Consider the following 20,744-nt stretch of genomic DNA (forward strand, 5'->3'; position numbering starts at 1 on the left):
CTGACCTGGTGGACTTCCTGACCTGGTGGTGAGGGTAGATAACAACACATCTGCCACGGGGGGGGCTCTCAGGGATGTGTACTTAGTCCCCTCCTGTATTCCCTGTTCACCCGTGACTGCGCTCGACTCCAACACCATAATTAAGTTTTCCCGATGACACGACGGTGGTGAGACTGAACATAGATGACGATGAGATAGCCTATGGGGAGGAGGTCAGAGACCTGGCAGTGTGGTGCCAGGACAAGAACCTCTTCCTCAACATGAGCAAGACAAAGGTGCTGATTGTGGACTGGAGTCTGTTGAGAGCTTCAAGTCCCTTGATGTCCCCATCACTAAGAACCTATCATGGTCCATTCTAAACACACCAACAAAGTTGTGAAGAGGGCACGACAACGCCTATTCCCCTTCAGGAGTTGACATGGGACCTCATATCCTCAAAAAGTTATAAAGCTGCACCATAGAGAGCATCCTGACTGGTTGCATCACCGCTTGGTAGAGCAAGGCACTACATAGGGTAGTGCTTCCTGCCATCCAGGACCTCTATACCAGGCAGTATCAGAGGAAAGCCCTGTTCTGCTACCACTACCACACACACACACACACACACACACACACACACACACACACACACACACACACACACACACACACACACACACACACACACACACACACACACACACACACACACACACACACACACACACACACACACACACACACACACACACACACACACACACACAGAGTTTATTATCTATCCAGATTGCCTAGCCACTTTACATGTACATATTACCACAATTACGTCAACTAACCCGTACGTACCCCTGCACACTGACTCAGTACCGGAACCCCTTGTATGTAGTCTCATTATTAATATTATTCATTATGTCAGTATCTTTCCTTTAGTTTATTTAGCAAATTTGTCTTACCTACTTTTGGAATGATTCACGTGCAGGAGCCAGCAATATGTGCACAAGATGTTTATAGTATCCACATCCTGTCTAGGGTCCTTCTCTTGTTGTTAAAGCAATAGAGTTTGTGTTTAACACTGAAATGTTTTGCATATTTCCTGTTTGTTTTTGTAAATAGGCTTTGCCGACAACAGTTGCCCATCTCACCCCAACTCTGAACAGCAATGTTACTGGGTTTGGATTTAGTATAAAGTGTATAAACAATATGTTAAAGAATATGAAAACATATTGTATCTCAATCCCTGCACCATATTGTCTTCTGTGCAGTAGCCCTTTACTGCAGTCATTTACCAAAAGTGCCCTCTTTGGCTTCTTGGGTGGAATGTTATTCATATTTTGCAGAATTTCACAAATAATAACAATTATTTTTTTAAACGGACAAAAATTGTTTCTATGTCAAACAGTTTTCTTATATTTCAGTCTTCTGTGGTATAAAGTCTTATATTGGGATGCAAACTCAAAATTGAATACATTTAAACTATATCTGACATGGTACAGGTCTCTTGTTTTTGTTTAAGCCCATAACCATATGTGTGAGGTGTATACTTTTGTTTGAAAGTATATTTGTTTTAGACTACCAAGAATCACTCTGTGTGACCCTGATTATCCCACTGCAGTAAAAGTTGAAGTTAATAATTGGTGTTTTATTACTGTAGTATATCTGATGCCAGTTGAAATGTAAATCTTTTCTCTACATGTTGTAAACAAATCTACTCCTAAGGGCCTACGGTACTTTAGTAGTAGCAAAATACATGTGGACTTGATATCACCTGGTAATGGTTAAACAGGTGAGGGTATATAAAGGAGAGAATTACAACACAAACATTACACTCTGCAAGAAGAGAAAAGAGTCATTCAGCTTGAGAATGAAGACTACTGTGGTTCTGCTGACGTTGTTGTGCAGCTGTGTGACTGGGGCACAGGTTCAGAGAGACACTGAAGATGGAGGCAGTAGGAATGAGCTAAAGATACAAAACCAGGGATATTTAACTGAAGCCTCGTCCTGCTCTCAACAAACCTGCCAGCCTGACACCCATTCTGTTCTGAGAGACATTGCCGATCACTCCTTCTGGCATTGACACAGGTCTTGCTGAGACTGAGGTGTTCCTAATAGGACACTGTATACAATAACAGAATGTTAAAGATGTCTCATATTTTGATATTCATTACTCTAAAACTCCTGTATTTCAGTCTAAGCAGTGGAGCTAGTTGCTGTGAAGACCAGCACAAATGTTACTGAGAAGCGGGTAGAAGAACTGAAGAGAGAAATTGAAGTCAATATGAGGGACAACTGAGGGGAAAAAGTTTGCATTGAGAACATAGTTGGTAAATAAACTATGAACATACATAACCCAGAAATGTTCTGTAATGTGTCAAATATGTACATTTTACCAACACTGTAAAAAATAAATCTAGATGTTTCAACTAATTAAGTAACTGGTTCCACTGCCTTTAAAAAAAGTTTATTCTACTTTTCGGTCCAAGTGTTACCTGGACAAACCAAAAGAAGTATGTACAACTGGTTACACACAGTACTTTTAACAAGCAATGTTTTCAACTCACATATTTGACACACGTTGTGTAAGTTCATTTATACAGTAATTATTATTCAACATGTCCCCACCAGGGACTTGAACATTCCAGCTCGACACAAAAGGGCGACCACCTAACAAAGAACAAACACGCACAAAACAATGTGGGAACCAGAGGGTTAAATAGGGAATCAATTATAACGTAATGGAAAACAGGTGTGTACAATCAAGACAAAACAAATGGAAAAAGAAATGTAGATCGGTGAATTTGCAGATGTTAAATTTGCAGATGTTAAAATGTTGCTAATTAGAATGGCTAGCTTGTGTTGATTATGTAAAAACAAAATCTGCATAGTAATGATATGCTGATAATTACGAGTGCTTTATGAGTGACTACACGTGCCCAATGGAATATCCCCTATATGTACTGCCCAGGCTTTCAGCATTTAAAAAACGAAAAAAGAGAGCTAACATCAATGTTTAATTTGTGTCTCACAGTCAGGAAGGTGGAATTCTCAGCTTCACTGCTTGCATCAGGAGAAGGGAACACATGAAGATGCTGAAACTTCACAAACATCAGCAATGCCTATAATTCAAACACAGGTCAAGAAAACGTGTCAAAAGACAAGTAAATGCAAACTATTAGATCTTCAAGCCATTGATCACTTTATGCAAACAATCTCTTTTTGATCTGCAGATGAGAAACTCAGTCTCTTACACAGGTATATCAAAACGTAATGCAAAGTGTTACTCAACTTTCAACATGTTATAAAACTATTCATAAATGTTCCCCTCATATCGCTGTTGCTGGAGGTGGGAGATGTGATCTTCATACGACTGTGTGTAAACTCATGGGTATTTGACGATGTAAACCACCACAGCACCATCACTGGCCACCTGCTGTTCACCAGGTGAAAATGAAAAGATTGTTTAAAGATTCCACTTAATTTTGAACTGTGCTTATGATAAAGAGATGATAAAGGAGCACATTGTAAAGACCGGATGGCAGAGAGGTTTAGGTATATATCCCCGGCTAAATCTGCATTGATGAAGCCATGTCTGCATATAGCTCTACGGTATCTCTGGTCATGTGTGTCAGAGGCAGTCTGGAGCAACAGCTCTGCTCTGTATGGTCAGTCATTAGGAAGTCATTCAGGATAAGGTGGTACAGTCTGTTTTTCAAAAGTTGTGGATGTGGATTTTGCCTATCAGTTAGGATTAAATACATATAAATAGAATTAGTAGAATGGGGTTCTATTAATTCTATTTCTATTAAATTAATACAATCAGATAGGCGAAATCCAGAAAGATATATTTTGAAAAACTGGGCCCAGAGATGTGTTGGCACAGCAGATTAATCACTTATTCTAACATAATGTCTTTATTACCTCAACATTGATAAACATATTATAACGTCTCTTTCTTTCTCATGTGTATCACTGACTGAACTCTGCATGTGATTCTGAGTCCTAATCTTCATAGCTAAGTATTAATACACTGTGCGTTCCAAGAGTCAAATGATATGCCACTATTTCCTTTTTTCTCTCTGCTTCCTTAATAAAACAATGGATCAGGACAAGTTGTACATTTCACAGACAAACAACCTGTCAGCCAATCAATTATGTAATGTGTATAATTTTAACATTCATTAACAGTCATTTGTTGTTGAAGAGAAAAACCAGGAAAATGTCAATCCTTGTAAAAAAGGAAGAATAATGTTTGTCTCAACTGAATCTATGCATTAAATACTTCATAGACATGGAAACAACTGCTTTATTTCATTCAATCAATTTAATTGAAAACGTTTAATTTTCAATCAATTTAAATGTACTTTGTGTAGGCTATCATATCATACTATAGTGTGAGGATTATTACCTGATGTGTTGTTTTGGCACAACTGACATCAAATCATTAAACCAGTTGAGGATTATCTCTCACTTTCTCATGTAACCCTACTTCAGCCAGATGACACTATTATTCCTTACATCGTTTGTCAAATGAAGTAAGAAATAATAGCGCCATCCGGCGGCACTGGTGATTTTTTTTTCTCACGTTTTGCACTGTACAGTTCACTCAGAGATAGCCCTCTCTAGTTCAAATTAGAGTGGATAATACCGGATACGGATATTTATAAGGCCCGAGGGGCAGTGGTATATTTCCAAAATAGCACGGCTAAGGGCTGTTCTTATCAACGATGCAATGAGGAGTGCCTGGATACAGCCATTTGCCGTGGTATATGGGTCATATGCTACAAACCCAGAGGTGCCTTATTGCTATTATAAACTGGTTACAAACGTAATTAAAACAGTACAAATATTTTTTTGTCAAACCTATGGTATACGGTCTGATATACCACGGCTTTCAGCCAATCAGCATTTGGGCTCAAACCACTCAGTTTTTATTACGAGGGTCCGTGTTACATTTCCCTCCACCTTGGTTGTGGTCAGGTGGGGAGAGGATACTCTGATCCTGGATCTGGGTCGAGAAGCATCCTGTCTGGAGCGTATGGTTCTTTTTTATTTTTCGGTATTTTTGTTATATATTTTTCAAATGTTTTTATTAGTTATTAAACAACAAATAAAAAATATGCAAACATATTTTACAAAACATCCTCTGGTTCACGTACCCGACCGTGTTCCGTTTATGTATACGTCACGCCCCTCCCATGATCTGTCAGATTCAAGATGGCTGCTGGGGACTACAGTGGTAGGCCTCCCTCCTTACATTTCTCCTGCCCAGGGCCTTTGGGAAATGGCCAGCCCAGCAACAGTGGTTATTCAATGCCTACGTCTAACGGTGGGCCCACTGGTGCGACCGGAGGGGTTCAGGGGCCTGCAAGGCGCCCCAACCCGCAGTCGGGGCCTGGCGGAGGCGAAAGCGCCGGTGTTGCAGCTGGAACTCAACCGACTGTGCAGAACTCGATTCAGCAAGCGTCAGCTCAAAGCGCTGCGGCAAGGGGGGCCTCCGGAGCAACGGCTGCGAGTGTAACAGGAACCCATTCCTCACTGTCGTCAGCACCACCGGCCGCTGATGTTTTGGTTTACCGGGAGCCCGTGTACAACTGGCAGGCGACGAAAAGCACCGTAAAGGAACGGTTTGCTTTCCTGTTCAATAACGAGGTTCTGAGTGACGTTCATTTTCTGGTGGGGAAAGGTATGGGAGTGCAACGAATACCCGCACACAGGTAAGCACGAACGTGCATTTCCTTATTACTATAGTTTCTCTACAAATGATGGTTAGTAGAAGAAAGTAAAGAAATTCGTCTAATTGACATGTTTATTAATCCAAGCGAGTTTAATGCATCATGTTAGTGGTGAAAAGCATTGTTTTGATTTGATGATGGCTTTGGTTTTGTTTAGATTCGTTCTCGCTGTGGGCAGCGCAGTCTTCGATGCCATGTTCAACGGGGGTATGGCGACCACCTCAACGGAAATCGATTTGCCAGATGTCGAACCTGCAGCCTTTCTGGCATTACTGAAGTAAGAAGTACTTCCTGGTTTAGAGACGTTACAATCATAATAGCGCAAATGGTCCCATCCAAGGTATTGGACAGTTTATGGCCAGAACCCAGGTTATCGGTTCCACCAAAGACTGTTAAAGCCAATTTATGCTTCATCTGACAATGTGGTCTGAGAGTGTGATGCAATTGCTAAGCCGCTGGAGGCATGCAGACGCCAACTCAAATTCTCTACCACATTGCTGTGCGCCTCAAAGTTGTATAGCCCCATATTGACATGATTGGTTGATGGTAGGTAGGGGCGGTACATCCTGTATTAACACACTCGCTTCCTTGACAACTTCCTTCACAATGGCTCTGCTAAGCGCAAGAAGTATGAAAGCCCTGACGTCTGTGGAGGCTGAATCACAGTAAATGTTGCATGGCCACTTCAGATGGTGGATTGACCATGCAGGGCCTTTAATGCTTCCAACACACCGACAGCGGCGTTGCGCAAAATAGTCGCAGCATCATCTGGAAATGTATGCAACAAAAGTTCAACATTCACCTTCTGCTACCATTTCTGTCAAACCGTGTCTATGTATACAGTTTGACACATATGTTTGATGAATCTACACCAAACGCACTGCAACTGCCTCTGCTACGCAATGCAAACGTGCCATTTTCATTGGAAATGAATGTAATTGTGGTGTACCAAAAGGCAATGATGCTGTTGGTGTGTTCAAAGAGTATGTCCTCTAAAGGCCACATGGTGACATTTTTGTTCGGGCACACATTTTTTTCCTCAAGGCCAGCTGAAGTTCAGGAGCCAAAGTATACGCCCCTTCATCTGTGATTGGTTAACTGTCAGAATTCTTTAATAAAGTCTTTGTTGTTCAACAAGAGACAAGTCGTTATAATGAACTTTTTTCCCCCCATTGAGAAATACTGCACCAAACATTCTAACTAGATGTAAAATTATGAGTCTAAGATCTCCTCGGCAAAAACGTCTAATTAATTACAGATTTATTGTGTTAGATTAATTCAGACTGTTTTGAGGAAGTGTATACTATCTATGGTGTCTCAAAATGGACAAACAGTGCACACTCTTTCTCCTAGCTGACTTCCGCCAGCCGAACTGAAGCAAGACACGCATACGCACACACAGGCTAGCACACGCACTCTACACACACGTACATTGTAATATTGTTGTATGGTGGTATTATACATTCTGTATTGTAGATATGTAGTGGTGTTATATGATTTTATGTGTGATGTGTCGTAATGTGTTTGTACCCCAGGATCCCTAGTAAATACAACATTAAAGGTCCCCTGCTATCAGTAATCTAATCTTGTCCCCTCCAGGTTCCTGTACTCTGATGAGATCCAAATAGGGCCTGAGACGGTGATGACCACTCTGTACACGGCTAAGAAGTATGCAGTGCCAGCCTTGGAGGCCCACTGTGTGGAATTCCTCAAGAAGAACCTGCGGGCAGACAATGCCTTCATGCTGCTCACTCAGGTCAGCTACTATTGTACTGTCTGTCTGGGATGCATTCTCTAAACAAGTCAACCAGTGACTGATTGAGTGGCCTGACCCAGAATCAAAATAACTCTGGTACAGTTTGTCTGAACATCTCAAATCAATAGGTCAGTCCCAAAACAGGAGTTGCAAAGGTTCTTGGTCAGTTCATGTTAAGTAAACTACTGTTTACTGTGAATCTGATCGATGTGTGTGTTTCAGGCTCGACTTTTCGATGAGCCCCAGCTTGCCAGCTTGTGTCTAGAGAACATCGACAAGAATACCGGAGATGCTCTAGCAGCTGAAGGTTTCACTGACATAGATCTGGGTATTGTAGTTCACTTTGGGTTTTGTAGTTCACTCTACATATGGTAATGCATTCTTGAAATGCGCATGGCAATGTTTGTGTCTCATGACGACTGCTCCCTCCCTCCTCTCCATTTCACTCTTTCCCCTTCTATGTCTTCCATTCCTTCCCTCTCTTCTTCCTCTCTGTCTTTCCCTCTTGTCTACTCCTTCCATCTTTCTACCCTCTCTCAGATACTTTAGTGGCTGTGCTGGAGCGGGACACTCTGGGTGTGAGGGAGGTGCGTTTATTTGTTGCGGCGGTACGCTGGGCAGAGGCAGAGGCCCACCGGCAGCAGCTACAGCCCACCCCAGAGAACAAGCGCAGGGTCCTGGCCAAGGCCCTCGCCCTCATCCGCTTCCCACTCATGACTATCGAAGAGTTTGCCGCAGGTAGCACACACCCACACCCACAACACACACACAGTGATTTTTGCACACTGTATGTCTCTCTCACAATCTGTCTCCCTCACTCTGACATGTCTTCCTATCCCTGCTGTCTCCACCCAGGACCGGCCCAGTCCAGTATCCTGACAGACAGTGAGGTGGTGAGCCTGTTCCTTCACTTCACGGTGAACCCAAAGCCCCGCGTAGAGTTCATCGACCGGCCTCGCTGCTGCCTGCGGGGGAAGGAGTGCAGCATCACACGCTTCGGACAGGTGGAGAGCCGCTGGGGCTACAGTGGGACCAGTGACCGTATACGGTGAGAACACGCACAGATCAAATTAACTTTGTGTGTGTGATAGGTAATCTCAAAAATATTTCCTGAGGACATAATCTATCCCTCTTATCCCCTCCTCTTCTTCTCCTATCCTGTTTTAATATTCTTCCTCCTCGTCTTCTCCTCTCGTTTTAATATTCTTCCTCTTCTCCTCTCCTGTTTTAATATTCTTCCTCTTCTCCTCTCCTGTTTTAATATTCTTCCTCTTCTCCTCTCCTGTTTTAATATTCTTCCTCTCTCCTGTTTTAATATTCCTCCTCTTCTCCTCTCCTGTTTTAATATTCTTCCTCTTCTCCTCTCCTGTTTTAATATTCTTCCTCTTCTCCTCTCCTGTTTTAATATTCTTCCTCTTCTCCTCTCCTGTTTTAATATTCCTCCTCTTCTCCTCTCCTGTTTTAATATTCCTCCTCTTCTCCTCTCCTGTTTTAATATTCTTCCTCTTCTCCTCTCCTGTTTTAATATTCTTCCTCTTCTCCTCTCCTGTTTTAATATTCCTCCTCTTTTCTCAGGTTTTCAGTGAACAGGAGGATCTTCGTGGTGGGCTTTGGCCTCTACGGCTCCATACACGGCCCCACAGACTACCAAGTCAACATCCAGGCACTGCCCACCTTAACTAACCAAATCAGTCAATCAATCAATCATATTTGATTTATATAGACAGAATACATTGGAACAAAGACTCCCTTCCCTCTGGTATTTGTCTCTCCTAAATCATTGATGACAATATTTTCGTTCCTGTGGATAGATATATATTAGCAGTGTGTTGGTGTAGAATGTGTGACCATTATGTCCCAAGTGGCACCCTAATCCCATTATAGTGCACTACTTTTGATCAGGGCCAATGGGGCGCTGGTCCATAATAGTGCACTATAATGGGACAAGGGAGATTGTTTCTGTAACGTTTCCCTCTCTCATCCCAGATCATTCACACAGATAGTAACACAGTGCTGGGTCAGAACGACACAGGCTTCAGCTGTGATGGCTCATCCAACACCTTCAGAGTCATGTTCAAGGAGCCGGTGGAGATCCTGCCCAACGTCAACTACACAGCCTGCGCCACACTCAAGGTACAGGCTTTCTGTACATGTTTTGATTGGTGTTATTTCCTCCCTGGATAGGTGTTCTGTTCTGGCTGTGTAACCACTGATTCCCTCTATCCACCTTCAATCTCTCCATGTCTTTCTCAGGGTCCTGACTCTCACTATGGGACCAAGGGAATGCGTAAGGTGACTCACGAGTCGTCCTCCACTGGCACCAAGACATGCTTCACCTTCTGCTATGCTGCGGGCAACAACAACGGCACCTCAGTAGAAGACGGACAGATCCCCGAAGTCATCTTCTACACCTAGTCCTCACTGGACTGCTGAGACTCAGGCCCTGTTTGGATTGTGGAAGCCACACCCAGTTCTGCCAGTGGTGAAGGAGGCATCAACAATTAGAGCATGGTCTTTCTCTCTCAACTCCCACTGACCATGGAGGGGTCTGTTTGAGGGATGTCAGCTTGTTTTACTTTGAGAACTATTGACTCTAACTTGGGAAAAGGAGGAAAGCTTGACATGTATTTACAGAGCCACCCCTTTATGGTCTGTCTGCAGCTAAAAGCATGTGGGAGTGAGATGCATCCAGCTACTCCAATGTATATAATGAACACTGTTACACTAACAAAATGGGAAATATCTTTAACCATCAGGTCTCCATATTCAAAATGTTGACTCTGGGCATGTAATTTGTCTGTACAGGATGTCCCTCTGGTTATTTGTCAGGTGGACAATGCTGCAGGATGTTCAGCTCTCACTACCACCATGAAATAGTCGGGTGCGGAATTGCGCTCCAAGATTGTTAAAGTATTGTTTAAAATGAGGATAAGACTTTTCTAAACGGTTATATTAAAATGTCTGCTCTTGAACAGGGCAGTCTAAATCAACTGATTCACCATTGCAAGATGTTGGCAATTAACAATTATAGAGATGGGCTTAAATGTTCTGGTCCTTGGAAAACAGCACCATCAAAGATCCACCATAGGTATTAGGTACAGTAAAAGCAGTGCCATGCACACCTTGAGCAAGGGTGCAAATAATTATGACCAGATTAAACAGGAATTACAGCTTCAGTTTGAGTATGACATGAAGAAGGATGTCATTTAATTAAAGGAAATCACACTGAATTGATAGTGTCCAATTACCAAGTTGTAGAACACCACTGGTCCTGGAGGTACAGGGAACTTTACAGAAATAGTTACTGGCACATTAATGAACATGTGTCAAGGTAAGAAATGACCTTCAGTTCAATCAAAATTGTACCATTTAGTTACCAGTTTCTTCATTTCAATCCATTCAAAAGCCAATAAACACATCCACACCATGTACAATTTCTATTCATCTTTATTATGATTGACATTTTCCATCCTTGGATTCATGTCACCAGGTTTCCATTTAGGCAAGCGCTACTGCGCACAGTGCACTGTACAGTCCCATTCCTCACTCGTACAATGGAGGAATAGAAGGGGGGAAAGGTCAGAGAACCACTAACTTCCAAACCAAGCACTAGTCCCTTCCCCTGGTCACTGTGTACATCTGAAAGGGTCGGATAGGTATACCATAAGCAATATGCCAATAGAGTCACGTTACCCTCCGATAGGCTAGGTGAAATCTTCCACATATTGCGTATGCCTACCCAATCATTATCAATCTACACAAGTGGGGTGGGGGTTGTAGTGGCTAGGGGGAACCAGGACAACATTTACAATTTGTCCAGGTAGTTGTCCAAGGCCGGGATGCCCTCTTTCAGCCCCTTGCGTTTCCTGGTCTCGGCCACCACAATGGCAGTCTTGGTTGTGGGGTCCTGGGGATCTCCCTGGAGGATCTGCCAGTGGTCAAACACACACTGGGGGAAGGCCTGGCCGCCCGTGTTGGAACGCAGGTCAGCGGTGAACCCTGGGGGCGGGGAACAGGACAGTTAACGTTTGAGGTCCATCTGCCATGACATTACCTATCAGATAAGAATAACTTCTGCACAGGGTTGGGTCAGTCCATTTGAAATGTACACGGAAACGCCAATTCTCTTAACGCGTCCCTGGTAAGCACCAGATTGAGTTAACACTCACCAAATGACTCGTTGACAGGCAGGTAGGCCTTGACGATGAACATGGGTGTGCCCATCACCTGGGACTCCTCGAACACATGGCCTCGCTTCCTGTTCAGCACGCCGTAGATCCCACCCACTACCTGCTCTGGGCACTGCAGAGGCCGGAAACACATTCAGAAAAATCAGTTGATCACAAATAGACCCCTTTAGACTAGCATACAAATCAATGTAAGAAAGCAGTCAGGTTAGTGGCAAAGTAGTTACACACCTGGATCTCCACTAGGTAGACCGGCTCCATGAGTCGTGGCTGGGCGGTGAGCTGGCAGGCATACAGCACTCTGCGGGCCGTGGGGATGATCTGTCCACCACCACGGTGAATTGCGTCTGTGTGCAGGGTCACGTCGTGGATGTCGAAGCGGACTGCACGCATGTTCTCCTCACACAACACACCCTGTAGGAGTGTGGAAGGAACTGCATGTCACAACTCGGGACAAAAATGACTTTAGTAAACTTGGTACCTGCAGCATGGCCTACACTGGAGATTCTAACCTAATTACACATACAAACTGAAGACAAATGTAGATTCAAACTACAATGCTTTAATGAGCCGTTGCAAGGAAAATGATTCATGATGCAGCAGTTGGTCATCAAGCTCAACGCAAACCCACCTCCTTGACAGCCCACTGGAAGCCAGCCACAACGCTGTCCTTGATCTCGTTCAGGTACTGGACTCCCTTGGTCACGTCCATCAGCAGGTTGGGTCCAGTACCGTCGGGGCCGAAGCACCAGATCTTACGGGCCTCTGACACGTCCCACTCGTACTTGTCAGCCAGGAAACGGGCGCGGATCTTCAGCTCCTGTCGGGGGCTGACATCCCCCTTCTCGATGTCCTCGGCCAGGCCGTCAGGGAAGGGTTTAGCCCGCATGTACAGACGGTTGTGCTTGTTTGGGGACTTGGACAGACACATCACTTCAGACTCCTCAGACACAGTCTCCCTGTAGGACACCACTGGATCAGATTTCTGTAAGGGTGAGGAGTTGTGACTCAGGTTAGGACAGCAAGTTAGTTCACAGATATCTCCACGACTGTCGTCTTGTACGTAGATTCTGTCAGTGGAACACAAAATCACCTCTGTAGTGCACCATTGCTTTCTCCAAGTACATTAGTCTCCTCCTTGAGTACAATCTTGTGCCTATGCCTCCCCCTCCCTCACCTTCAGGGGAATCCCGGCGTGGTCCTCCTCCAGATCCTTGAGACAGATCTCCAGATGAAGCTCTCCGGCCCCGGCGATGATGTGCTCTCCAGACTCCTCGATGATGCACTGCACCATGGGGTCAGACTTGGCCAGACGCTTCAGTCCCTCCACCAGCTTGGGCAGGTCAGCAGGGTTCTTGGCCTCCACAGCCACCCTCACCACAGGGCTGACGCTGAACTTCATCACACGCATGTTGTGGGCCTGTTGGACAAGCATTATATGACATAAGAAACATTCATCCATTGTCTGTTCAAAATGGCAACCATTCCCTAGATCTTGCACTACTTTAGACCAGAGCGCTCCAGTCATGTCAAAACCATCTTGAGTTTTGCTATAGTAAAACACGAGCTGTACAACCCACCTGTTCAAATGTGGTGATGGTCCCAGTCTTAATCAGATACTGGTCAACTCCAACCAGACCAACAATGTTCCCACATGGTACATCCTCAATGGGCTCCACGTAACGCCCCATCATCAGAATGGTCCTACAGTGGTAGAAAGAGACAAATGGGAGAGGGATGAAGAGGGGGTAGAGAACATACAACACTTTAAAAGTTTGAAGTCACATGACACACCTCTGGATGGGCTTGATGTAGAGATCTTCTTTCTTCCCCGGGGTGAAGTTTGGTCCCATGATGCGCACCTTCAAGCCGGTGGACACACAGCCAGAGAACACACGGCCAAAGGCATAGAAGCGACCCTTATCTGTGGTGGGCACCATCTTAGATATGTACATCATCAGGGGAGCCTTGGGGTCGCAGTTCTTGATACCTGAGAAGATGTTCATCAGGATTATGATACCAGACGTTATATCAACTAGGAAATGTGATGTCTAATCCTTTGCTAGTTGACATGGACAGTTACTCTATTTTGGATGTTGTGTGAGACATCAAAGCGGCAAGTGTGTGTCTTGGTGTGTAAACGGTGGGCTGGCTGAAGTTAAGCGCCCTCACCCATGGCAGCCTCGTCGTCTCCTGGTCCCTCGTAGAGCAGCTCACAGCGGTACTTCTGGGCGGTGACAGGGGAGGGCAGGTGGATGGTGATCATCTGGAGCAGGGCTTCTCCGGCCGGGAGCCAGCGACGCATCACCGCCTTCAACAGGGGCTTGCCCTCCTTCTCCTTGTCCTCAGAGTCCAGCTTGATGTCCAGCTTCTCTATCAGCTTGGCTGTCTCATCCTTCTTGAAGTTCATGATAGCATCAAATACCTGGAGGGAGGAAGGGAGAAGTTGCTTACCATAAAAATATGTATATTTTATTGGTCAATGAATTACATAATCAATTAATGTTAAGCAATTTAACTAGTAAAATAAAAAATAATTGATCAACAGTTAGGGGGGTCACCTTGAAGATGGGGTCCAGGACCAGCTGAGAGAAGGTACGGGGCAGCTTCTTACCATCAGGGCCAAGGTTAGACTTACTGAACTTCCCAGTGGCTGGGTCAAAAAACCTACCAGGTGAACATCACATGTTTAACATTCACATCGACAGTTGTCATCTAGTAGACGCTCTTATAGAGAGCAGTGCACATTTCAAAAGTGCATTAAAACCCAAGTTGCAACCAGGGTAGAGGTCCATTCCAATTGAAATTTAGTAATACCTTAAAATAAATAACTGATCCTTTTCAGGTTTGAGAAAATAACCGCCCTTTCAATAATTAAACCTTTCATTTTAGTTTACTTCCTGACTAATTCGAATGGACCTAGACCCCATTTGCAAACAAAACCTTTTGGTAAAACTGTCTTCAAAATTAGCTGCCATCTGCAAAACCAGTGCTATTAAGAGTCAAGGAAAAAAGACAAGTGCAACAGTTAACTTCATGTCACTACGACAGCCAGGAACTCGCAAGCATTTACATATAGTAGGTTACAATCAGCCGTGACACGTAAACAGCCAAAAACAGGAATTATTTGCAACACGTCAGGTTGTTTGCCAGCATAAGAGAAGAGTGCGCACCTGCAATTTAGGCTCCCAAATGGGTTTACTTTGTCTTCAACCCTTTGGTCTTCCTCAGGTCTCCATACAGAGAAAAACACTGTACATATGGGGCTGCCCGTGTCACGCCACATACCTGCAATCACTTTTCAATATTTCCACGCCCTCACCTGTGCACGTGTGATTGAGAAAGCGAGAGAGAACAGGCACACTTAATTTAATTTGTCCGAAGTGCCGGGGTAGGTGGAGTTGTCCCTTGGAACCATTTCATTGGTCCTAAGGTACAAGCACCGCCTAACCAGCACAACGGAAGTTTTTTTTCTTTTAAATCAAGTGCGCCCAGAGGGAGAGAGAGAGAGAGAAAGTGCATTCCAGATACATTTAGTGCAGCTCTGTGGAAATAGAGTTACTAATTCACATTGTTGTGGTTCATGAGATGCTACACTTCTCCAGACAGCATATTTATATATCTATAGATCTGACAATCTGCAGAGAATGTCTATCTGGAACACACCCAGAGTAAGTGTCTACCCGTAATTTCAACATAGTCTTGCACTTGTGCGCGCATCTTTCGGTCTGTCCATCTAAACGCTCATCTTGTTCCAGTACTGTCCGGATTAATATTCATCATGTCCTCACATCTTCTTACAGAATGTTTCTATGTACAGTAGTAGGTCATCATGTACAGTGGGTGTGCATGTACCTCTCTCCCCACAGCTTCTTCATCATGTCCTCCACCTTCTTACACCTCTCCGCTGATCCCAGCTGGGTGTCTTTGCCGGCAGAAAACTTGGTCACGTACATCTCAGCAAACTGCTTTAGAGTGAAGGCCCAGCCGTGGAGGCCGGACCCAAACCCCACGGTACCAATCACAGGGTCAATCTGAGGGAAGACAATAGGGCCAGGTCATTGTCTGTTATGTCAAACATGTTTCCCTATTATGAGTTTAGGGGACTAGTCCCATTTACATCTGTAAGTTTAACTGGACATAGTTTCTCCATTGCGGTGTAACAAGCATGTTAGACGTCCGTTTAAACCACAGAACTCTGTTGACACAACCCGTGCCGGTCTCACCATGATGGCACCCATTGGTCCCGCTTCATCCTCTCCGTAGGTGGCGATGATGACGTTGACGTTCTCCACGATGCGCTGGAAGGTCTGGAACAGATCCTCAGGCTCCAGCTGCAGCTCCAGCAGGGCCCGGTCCATCTTGTTCATCATCAGCACTGGCTTGATGCGCTCAGCAATGGCCTGCCTCAACACAGTCTCTGTCTGCACACACACACCTGACCATGGGAGAACGAGAAGCTGTTAGATGAACAAGTTAACCTATGTACAGTGGTTACGAGCATTGGGCAAGTAACAGGTTGCTGTTCGAATCCCTATGCAGACTTAGCAAAAAATCTGCTGACATAGCCCCGAGCAAGATACTCAACCATAATTGCTCCTGTAAGTCCTTCTGAATAAGAGCATACGCTAAATGACTAAAATGAACATGACAATCAAGAGTAGGAGAGGCAACTGGGACCAAGAAACAGCAAGAGACCGAAGTACAGAAACAAGACCGCGAGTACCTGAGACGCAGTCGACCACCACCAGTGCGCCGTCGGTGACCCTAAGGGCGGCTGTGACCTCAGAGGAGAAGTCCACATGGCCCGGTGAGTCAATCAGGTTGATGAGGAAGCCAAGCCCATCCTTGGACTGCTTGATGAAAGCCATGTCGTTTTCCCCCAGCTCGTAGTACATCGAGATGGCCCTGAGAGGAGCAAGGGAGGGTAGAGAACAGGTGAATTATATATTTTAATGTGGTTGTTTGTCTGAAACCAAGCATCCCAGTCAGCTGTGAGATGCAGACAGGGATAGTAAAAACTCACTTTTTGGTTACATGAGTCCAGGTGTAACATCACCATTAATACCTTCGCTATTATTCTACAATGTAGTAAAACAAAGAAACCCCTAAGTAGGTGTCCCACCTTTTGACTGGTACTGTAGTTTATCTGAATAGTACATGTACAGCAATAGGATAGGCCTGGAATACATATACATACATATATATACCTATGAAGTGGGTAAACCAGTCCGTTAACATTATGAAAGTGATCAGTGTTTCATGACTATGTACACAGGGCAGCAGACTAATGAACATGTGAGAGCATATGATACAGCGATGGGAAAGGTGCTCAGAAGCCACCCTGAGTCAATAGATCACATGGAGGGGCAGCGCTCACACTTCAAGTAAAATATACATTTACTTTGTTCTTTTACATTTATTCCGGGGAAGGCCAACAATTTTATTAACTTCAAGAGCTTCACCCCCCCAAGCAACATACATACTCGAGATTCAAACAGGCACTCCTGGGTTGTATTCACTCACAATTGAATAGAGGCAACCAGACTGAAAGAGGGACTACCAAAGCTTTTCCAATAAGAAACCTGTCTTTTTAGTTGTAAAACATTTATCACCAGAAGGAACACGATCCTCCTGTACTACTTACGTGGACTTGATGGTAATACAGCGCTCCTGCTCGTCTTTGCGAGTGTCTGTGAAGCGTGTCTCTCCGGCTCGAGACCCCGCGATGATCCCGGCTTTTGACACCAGGGAGTCGGTCAGCGTGGACTTGCCGTGGTCCACGTGAGCGATCACAGACATGTTACGGATGTTGGATTTCTTGTCCATGATGGCACGGATCTGGTCCACTGTAAAGTTCACCTGAGACAAAGATCCACATAATCAGAAAATGTTAAAAGAGAATGTTCCCAGTCTAAGCTAAACTGGCAAAATGAAATTTGGGGGCAAACAAACCCCAACTCCCACTAACATCAGTGCACAACTAAGTGAAAATTCAAATCGATTCACTTTATATGCACGTGATTAAATGCATTTGACATTTCTTAACAGCAGCAACCCTGGTCAAACTCCTAAGAGCAATGAAAGGCAACACCGAAAGAAATGAGCTATGATGGATTTACTGTCCTATAGAAACAAACGTCGTTGATAACCCCATCTAGCTAGAGGAAAATGGCTACAATGCATTGATGACCTAGCTCTTTTATAAGGCACATCAGAAAAGGGATGCTGATTTTTGCATTAGGCCTAGTCTTCTGTTCAAATGGGGTGAGGTGATATGTTATCCATCTTGGCTGGTGACATGACAGTAGCCTGCAGTAGTCTGGCTGGAATTCAACACATAGCAAATTTAAAAAGGGAGGGACCACCAGCAGCCAATATGCCACTTATTTGACCAATAAAGAATAATCTGTTCTTAAATCTAGATCTATTGGCAGCTGACTCGATGACTCATGTATTCGTGGCAGTCATATTCTGTTGATAAAGGCGAGGAGATGATCCTTGACTTGAACGAGTCAGCGTTGGCGCATATGCCGCCCTAGACCCGAGTAGAGGCCTTTTTGATATAAGCGGTGACGCACGCTACTTGGGAACTGCCCATTTTGCACAACTGCATCACGCTGTACTTGCTGGCCTAAATCTGAGCAATCCGACACATAACGACCTAACTAAAGTCACGCCACCTTGGACCCAATAACTGACGTTTTACTGCCAGCTGGCCAATGTATACAACCAAATTGCGCGTTAGCCAGCTAACGTTACACTAGAATTGACATATGGGCCAGTTTGCTACCATTACCAACGGTTTTGAATATCGATTTGGCCAATGACCCTTGTCAAACAGTGACTAGCTATAACGTTGGTGGTCAAAAACAAAGTATTACCCACAACAACAATTATAGCGGGTGATACCTAGAACAGCGTTTCCCAAACTCGGTCGTCGACATCGAGACCCGAAGGGGTGTATGTTTTGGTTTTTGCCCTAACACCACTATACAGCTGATTAAAATGTAAAAACGCATGATGATTAGGTGAGTCTGCGGTTCTAGTACCACCTCGCAAAACCCAAAACGTGCACCTCTTAGGGTCCCGATGACTGAGTTTTGGAAACCCTGGCCTAGAGTTAATTGGGCGGGCCCAGTTATAAAACAGACTTGAAACCCCTAAAGATGGTTAGTTTGATAGTAAAAACCTACATTAGACGTCTGCGTAGATTCAAAAACAGCCACCATATTCCTTAAACGAAATTATAAGGAGAAAATTGGTACCTAAATTCATTAAATATCATATGGTGCTTAATTTAGCTATGTCCGCCGCGGTTTTCTAAACATCGTCATGCAGTTCAAACAGGGAGCATCCATCTTGGGTGCCCCGGAGGCTGCTTCACTCGGCCCGGTTCCTTTCAACTGGTCACCGGCGATGTGGAAGGAGGTCGCCAACTCTTTACCCATGGACAACACTGAACCTCCGGTCCACCGAACCATAGCAAAACAATTCAAAATCAACTCACCATTTTGCCTGATGTTTGTAGATAAACTTTTGGTAAAATTAACACTGCGAATACACCGCCTTCCTCGTCCAAGGATAGGCAGGAAAGAGAACGCTTATGACACCTTACGCTGCTTTATATCACTTCACGTTCGGCTGCAATGTGGACTCAGGGGAAGACGTAACATAGTAAATGAAAATCTGGAAAAATCTTATTATTGTGAGTGAATATGTTATGTTTCGTATGATATGTATTAATCGATTTCGCATGATATGTTACGAATTGAGATGTGTACAATATGTTTGGAATTTCCCGAAACGTTTGATATGTTATGAACTCTAATTTGTCGTCGCTAATGCTATGTGGCTAAAGCTAACATTGGCTGTTTACTATATTACGTTTGGCCTATGAGACCAGGGTGTAGTTGATAAACGCTGTGCGACGTGCTGTGACATAGGTATGACATGCAATGCAAGCACGAATCCACAAGGAGGCAGGCAGTATTAGTCCAGAAATATTTTATCAAGCCACAGCATCTCATTTTATTGAATGGAGCACAATATAAGGTATTGATTGCATTGTAGATTGTAAAAATGGTCAACCCTCCAACCCTTTAAAGATCGGTACCGACAGAAACCTGAAAGTATTTGACAGGTACAGTTGAAGTCGGAAGTTTATATAAACCTTAGCCAAATACATTTAAACTCAGTTTTTCACAATTCCCAGCATTTTTTCACAGAAAAAATTCCCTGTCCTAGGTCAGGTAGGATCACCACTTTATTTCAAGAAAATTCTATGTCAATCAATCAAATTCAATACCCTGAACTAACGCACTGGAACCACAGTATGTATCGTCAGATAAGGGCAACACATCAGACAATATAAACGACTGCTCTGCACCAGTATCTCTAAGGATTTTAACCGGACGCTGAGACGCTTCGTCATTCGTTAGGGAAACAAACCCCTCGAAAATGAACGGTTCATAACTGCGGTCGGGGACTGGTCCTTTCAAACTACATTTACTCTGAGGCACCGGTTTCATTTCAGACCTCCCAACAATACGAATTAGACCAACACCTGTTGGCGGCTTGGCACGTAGAGGCATCCCTTTTCCCTTTCTAGAACTAAAAGTAGGCAATTTAGTGGCTCTACTCTCAGTATGAGCCGAAAACACGCTCTTGTGCGTCAACACAGACGCTTCTGACAGGGAGGATACTTTCTGTTCGTTTCGGTAAACTACAATGTGTTCGGGTAAGCAACTCTTCCAAAAAGATTAAGAGAGAGAGAAAAGAGAGTTTGGGAAAACAACTGTCTGGGTTTTTAAACCAAGGGAAAGGGGATGTGATTGGGTAAGGGAAAGGAGCAGGTGTCTTCAGTGGTGACTGATTGGCGACACCTGTGACTAGGGCAGCAGGAGAGAAAACAAATACACACACAGGATTCCTATATCTGTAACAACAGCACTACTAAATTATAGGAAGAGAACCTGTGATGTCACAGCTTAGTTCAGTTGGTTTCGACAATACAGCACAAACAAGTAATGGTAAGGTTGTGGGTTCGATTCCTGTAGTGTCCACATTAAAACTCTTACTGTAAAGTCATTC

The 20,744-nt window shown here is 44.2% G+C and overlaps 2 protein-coding genes across 3 annotated transcripts; one reads left to right on the forward strand and one right to left on the reverse strand.

Moving 5' to 3' along the window:
* Positions 1-5,158: 5,158 nt before the first annotated feature.
* Positions 5,159-10,454, forward strand: LOC118379904 (BTB/POZ domain-containing protein 2-like). Of its 2 annotated transcripts, XM_035766904.2 has the most exons (9): positions 5,160-5,690; positions 5,866-5,985; positions 7,308-7,464; positions 7,687-7,792; positions 8,005-8,202; positions 8,320-8,512; positions 9,040-9,127; positions 9,451-9,597; positions 9,718-10,454. In XM_035766904.2, the coding sequence occupies exons 1-9, from the start codon at positions 5,191-5,193 to the stop codon at positions 9,877-9,879; spliced, it is 1,671 nt and encodes a 556-aa protein (XP_035622797.1). In that variant the 5' UTR covers positions 5,160-5,190; the 3' UTR covers positions 9,880-10,454. The 2 variants fall into 2 exon arrangements, with proteins under 2 accessions (XP_035622798.1, XP_035622797.1); XM_035766905.2 differs by lacking the exon at positions 9,718-10,454 and having other exon boundaries at positions 5,159-5,690; positions 9,040-9,223.
* A 439-nt stretch (positions 10,455-10,893) lies between these two features.
* LOC118379903 (elongation factor 2-like) lies at positions 10,894-19,302 on the reverse strand. The gene is made up of 14 exons (XM_035766903.2): positions 19,162-19,302; positions 17,299-17,513; positions 16,378-16,559; positions 15,878-16,089; positions 15,507-15,685; positions 14,213-14,318; positions 13,824-14,076; positions 13,446-13,641; positions 13,232-13,355; positions 12,829-13,071; positions 12,283-12,636; positions 11,883-12,065; positions 11,634-11,766; positions 10,894-11,463 (listed from the first exon to the last, which is right to left on the reverse strand). Exons 1-14 carry the CDS (start codon positions 19,162-19,164, stop codon positions 11,270-11,272), a joined length of 2,577 nt encoding a protein of 858 aa, XP_035622796.1. The 5' UTR covers positions 19,165-19,302; the 3' UTR covers positions 10,894-11,269.
* Between the last annotated feature and the right edge of the window lie 1,442 nt (positions 19,303-20,744).

The sequence above is a fragment of the Oncorhynchus keta genome, chromosome 23 (assembly GCF_023373465.1).
Source record: "Oncorhynchus keta strain PuntledgeMale-10-30-2019 chromosome 23, Oket_V2, whole genome shotgun sequence".
In the NCBI taxonomy this organism is placed as follows: Eukaryota; Metazoa; Chordata; class Actinopteri; order Salmoniformes; family Salmonidae; genus Oncorhynchus; species Oncorhynchus keta.